This window comes from Bombina bombina, chromosome 5 (genome assembly GCF_027579735.1).
Source record: "Bombina bombina isolate aBomBom1 chromosome 5, aBomBom1.pri, whole genome shotgun sequence".
Lineage (NCBI taxonomy): Eukaryota > Metazoa > Chordata > Amphibia > Anura > Bombinatoridae > Bombina > Bombina bombina.
Window position 1 is genome coordinate 936,595,747 of NC_069503.1, and position 6,000 is coordinate 936,601,746.

At 34.5% G+C, this 6,000-nt stretch overlaps 1 protein-coding gene across 1 annotated transcript in view; it reads right to left on the bottom strand.

Annotated features, from left to right (window-relative positions):
- SBSPON (somatomedin B and thrombospondin type 1 domain containing) overlaps nucleotides 1-3,024 on the bottom strand; it is a 146,428-nt gene extending 143,404 nt beyond the window's left edge. Inside the window, exon 1 of the mRNA XM_053715125.1 lies at nucleotides 2,411-3,024. Coding sequence (XP_053571100.1) covers nucleotides 2,411-2,639 — 229 coding nt within the window. The 5' untranslated portion in view covers nucleotides 2,640-3,024. The remainder of the gene's footprint in view (nucleotides 1-2,410) is intronic.
- Nucleotides 3,025-6,000: the final 2,976 nt, after the last annotated feature.

A 6,000-nucleotide genomic window follows, 5' to 3' on the forward strand; every position in this document is an offset into this window, starting at 1 on the left:
GTTACACATTATATAAAACTTAGCATTTATTGGTGACTTAAAAATGGGAATACAAATTAAAACCATATCTGTAGTCACAAATGAGGGGAGTGAGGGGAGAATGGGGACTTCTTTGTTTTAATTTAATATCTGCACAAACATTGTTACAATATTAATGCTACTTACATGGGATATTACCACTGGTGTTGTAAAACAGCAGGATTGTCAATGTGATGACTACATTTAAAATGCTATACTACGCAAAGCAGCTATGATATAGAGAGCTTAATCACTAACAGCAGTTTATGATCAAATGCTATTGACTGTAAGGCTAATATATTTTATTTAATGCACATTCTCTAATAATATACAACAAAGTAATTGGCCTGCATGGCATAATTTAAATCACGTTTCTACACTATCTAAAATAATAGCGGCTCACAGAATTTATTTAAAACAGCAAGCTAAATTTGGGTGCTATTGTTTGTAAGTCTAATGTGTTAACATATAAGCAGTTAATAACATAACACAACATCGCAATTGATTATTAATTATGATCTCAGGAGGATGCCTAATAGGTAATACTTATTTAGTATTAAACTAAAAGTTTGTATGTGTAAATGAACTGTTCTCAAATAGACTAATCAGGAGCTACTTAAAGGGACAGTCTAGTCAAAATTAAACTTTCATGATTCAGATAGAGCATGCAATTTTAAGCAACTTTCTAATTTACTCCTATTAACAATTATAAATGTTTCTTCATTCTCTTTGTATCTTTATTTGAAAAAGCTGTAATGTAAGCATAGGAGCCGGCCCATTTTTGTTCAGTACCTGGGTAGCACTTTCTGATTGGTGTCTGAATGTAGCCACCAATCAGCAAGCGATACCCAGGTGCTGAGCTAAAAATTGGCCGGCTCCTAAGCTTACATTCAAATAAAGATACCAAGAGAACGAAGAAAAATTGGTTAATAGGAGTAAATTAGAAAGTTGCTTAAAATGGCATGCTCTATCTAAATCATGAAAGTCTAATTTTGATTAGACTATTCCTTTAATCTCTCACATATAAGTTATGTGGTTACATTTATATATTATTATAACATGACAATAAAATAGGGCAGATCATTGCCTAGAATTGCAAATTTGCAGCTTTTTATAACTTGCAACATTTATGGCTTCATATTTATATATGGATATTTGTAACCTACCATCATTTTAAAACAAAGATATACTGTATATGTATGCATACATTTACACTGGTTTATCAGTATGCGTATGCATACATTTACACTGGTTTATCATCAGTTTGAGAGTGCAGGGCTGCATTTATTTCCCATTAATTACAAACTTATTCAGTCATGCTTGGTTGACCAATATTCTCTGATTTACCAGCAGTTTTATTTGGAGGCTCTAACACATAACTTCTTTATTAAAATACCAGTGTTTTCCATAAATGCGTATTAACAATATATGAACTAAGTGATTACAAATATGGGTTTTAATTTTTATTCCCATTTTTAAGTCACCAATTAATGTTAAGTTTTATATAAAGTGTAACACACCAAACATAAGACATAAATAATAATAAGTAAAGAATTATACAGAGGACTTTGAGTCCTTTCTCATATGTATCCTTTTTTGGGTTATAAGCCCATTTGAAATAAAATGTGTTGTTTCTACTGATATATAGCACCATCACCCCAAATAAAAGATAGTTCACAATTACTGATAGGGGTAAGTCCATATATAGAAAGAGGTGGTGCCATTGGTTTCTGTACACATAACCAAGCAATAATTTGCATCTAAGTAGATAGACAGATAAATGATATACAGCTAGAGATAGATAGATATTTCCATCTGTGTATGCATAACACACACACACACACACTTACTCTCTCACACACACACTCACACGCACACACACTTACTCTCTCACACACACACTCACACGCACACACACTTACTCTCTCACACACACACTCACACGCACACACACTTACTCTCTCACACACACACTCACTCACACACACGCTCTCTCACACACACACACACACACACTTACTCTCTCACACACACACTTACTCTCTCTCACACACACACTTACTCTCTCACACACACACACACACACTCACTCTCTCACACACACACTTACTCTCTCTCACACACACACTTACTCTCTCTCACACACACACTTACTCTCTCACACACACTCACACACACATGCACACACACACACACTTACTCTCTCACACACGCTCACACACACACACTTACTCTCACACACGCTCACTCACATGCACATATATATATATATATATATATATATATATATAAAGTGGAATTTTACTATGTGATTGTATGATTATTTAGTATCAATGGATAGATTTAAAATAAATATCCCATTTTATTGTAGCATCAAACCTTTACTTTTTACCTGGACAAGCCTGTCTGTAGTCGTAGCAGCAGTCCCCAGTTAACTTGCATGCCTGGTCACAGAAGCAGGTGCCATAGATCCTGTCCATCCTCCATCCCTGGCTTACACATGACATGTCTCTACCCTTGCAGCACTTCCCAACCTCCATACAGCCAGCTTTAACCAGACCACTCATTTCAACAAGTCCTATCAGCAGCATCCAAACCCAGCAGCCTGAGTCAGTCTTCATATCTTTCTCTTATGGTCAATCCAAATCAAATAACTCTGTAGAGGGTAACACTTATGATTTAAACAACTGCTTGTGCTATTATTGGTGACTTTTCTGCTGACCTCTTCTCATCTTAATGAATCTGCTGTACTCCCTCACTCAGTGAAAGCTTCTTATGGAACAATGTGCAATACAGTAAAGTATATTTCAGTTCAGCCAAAACTCAAGGTGCATAATATTATAGTAGATAATCAGATGGTAGAATCCAATCTCTGCAGGTCCGCATGAGAGATGAGGTGTTCTCTTACACACAGGTCCCAGAGAGAGAAAGTGAAGTTAGAGCTGTCCCTCCCCATCCATATCCCCAGTAGGGTGGGAGGAATGTGAGCACTTGGCTCCCTCCCAGTGTAACTAGTCCCAGCCAGGGGAGACTGAGCGATGCTGCAGTTGTATTCACTGATGTGCTGAGCATGAACATACTAAACAAATACTCATGGCACTTACTACCTCATCTGGATGTTACTGAAAAACGTTTTATCAGCACATTTTATGACTTTAGTGTTTCTTTATTTTTGATCTTTCTCTCATATTTCTTCCTAAAAAAAAACATTTTCAAATAATCTGATCAAATTAACAATATTAGAAAGTTTAGTAAAGTCATTAAACTGTCAGATGATTCAGAGAGGACAAATATTTTTATACAACATTCCAGTTTATATCCATTATCAAATGTACTTTATTCTCTTGGTACTAGGTATGCTCAGGAGCTGGATGCACTGCTAGAAGCTAGCTGAACATGTCAGTTGAGCAAATGACAAGCCACCAATCTCCAGCTCGCTCCTTTTAATGCATTGCTGCTCATTAGCCTACCTTAGTATGCATTGTGACAAAGGATACAAAAAGAACAAAGTAAATTTGATAATAGTAGTAAATTGTAAAGCTGTTTAAAATGTACATGCTCTGTCTGAATCATAAAAGTTAGATGTTGTCTTTACTGTCCCTTTAAACATTACTTACAATTTAATTAACGTAAATGGAGGTTAAAATAATGTTTTGTTTATGCAGCAGAAATTTGCAAGAGATATGCATAGAAAATGTTTTATGAGCATTTAAAGATGTGTTAGCAACAATTTGCATTGTTTGCAGTGCAGGGACACACCCCTTTATTGTTATCTTATCCAATTTAATGCCCATCTATGCAACATGCAGGAGGTTTAGGTGCTGAATTGCATGAAATTTATTCCAGATCCTCTTGGGGCAATGGAAAAGCTATAATTTTCATATCTGAATTAAAGGAAAGCAGGCAGTCATCAGAGATTACAATTGAAGTGCACTGCAAAGTTTTTTCAGTATACGTAATTAAATATTAATGTTGTAATGCTATTTAAAAAAACCTCATAGGATTATAAGGGAATATATATTTTCCTTAAACAAAACTAGAAAACTACTTAACTGATTTACTTTAATTTTTAAGAATTGTAGTAACTGGCGAGCTAACTTGCCGAGAGCAAAAAGCCGAGCTTAGAATATCGTGTGCGAATTCACGTATCCCCCCTTAGAAGTCAATGGAGCAAAAAAAAGGGGGGAAAAAACCTTACTCTCACACAAATCCGACTTATACATACATATACATTTTTAAAGTTGAATGTATATACAGTATATATACAGTATATATACAGTATATATATATATATATATATATATATATATATATTAAAGCCCTTTGTCTGCCATTTTTTTCTCTAACACCTGAGATCTGATATCTTTGAGCCTTTATAACATTTGTGTGCAATGTATATACAGTATATATATATATATATATATATATTAAAGCCCTTTGTCTGCCATTTTTTCTCTAACACCTGAGATCTCATATCTTTGAGCCTTTATAACATTTGTGTGCAATAATTTTTTGAATCATTTTTATTAGATGGTGTTATTATGAGTGTAACTATACTTAGTAATGTATTTTTGATGTGTTTTGTGCTACTTTTTAGTTTCGCAAAACAGTTAACCAGAGTTCTGAAGTTACAATAATCCTTCTAGCATAAACCGTGATTGATCTCAAGCTGTAATTTTCCAGACCAATCCTGGCCAGTAGTCTTCTTATACCAGCATCAAGTGGAAAGATAAGGAAAAATCCCAGAACTAAATTTACCGGATTGAAGGAATGAGGTAGGACAGTAGCAGCAAATACTCTTAGCAACAAAGGGTTAATCAGCAGAAGGTCACAGAGCCGAGCAGGGCTCAGAAGTAAGCAAGCAGTTCTTTGCCCCTGATAAACACAAAGGGTTAAGCAAAGGAATGGTCACAAGGCAGAGCAGGGTTCAGTAACAGGCAGGTAGTCCAGTATAGCACCCAGGAGTACACAGAGGTAAACCTATACTTGGGCACAAAAGAAATGAAAGGAGGTACTTACATAGGCGCAGATTTGCACCAAGGAGGATGTACAGGTTAGCTCAGAATGGTACTTGCGGCGCACGGCCGTGACATCACCGCTGCCAACTGACAACAACCCCAGGTGTTAGAAAGGATTTCCCTAAAACCCCTAGGGAAAAAAGGGGGGGGGCGGTTATGTGGATTATCTCCACTAACCTACCCAATATAGACCTGGGTATTAGGGTAGGCAGTGCCTTATGCTCGTTAGGGATGGGCGAATGTTTCTAAAAATTCAAAATTTAAAACAAATTTTGATACATTCATTCGTTCGTATCGAATTTCGAATGTTTATATAACATTCTAACATTCTATTTTCGAATTTTCGTTTTTGAATTTTTCAATAAAATTCGAAAATATTTGTTCGAATAATAGAATGTTTAGCTATGTATTCATTCAATTTCGAAATGTAATATTCTAGTCTACAACTGTGTTTAATAAATGTAATATTCGAATTTGAATGCTACATTCGAATGTCACATTCAAATTTGAAATAGTATTTCTAGTCTTATACTGTGTTTTAAATGTTATTTTCAAATTTGAATGTGACATTCAAATTCGAATGTCACATTCAAATTCAAAATAGTATTTCTAGTCTAATACTGTGTTTTATAAATGTAATATTTGAATTCAAATTTGACATTCGAATTCGAATGTGACATTCGAATTTGAAATAGTATTTCCAGTTTGCAACTGTGTTTAATAAATGTGATATTCGATTTGAATTTGATATTTGATTCGAATGTGACATTCAAATTCAAAATAGTATTTCTAGTCTAATACTGTGTTTTATAAATGTAATATTTAAATTCGAATGTGATATTCGATTCGAATGTGATATTCGAATTCAAAATAGTGTTTCTAGTCTACAATTGTGTTTTATAAATGTAACATTTGTATTCGAATTTGACATTCGAAAACTGTAAATAACATTCAAAAATCGAAT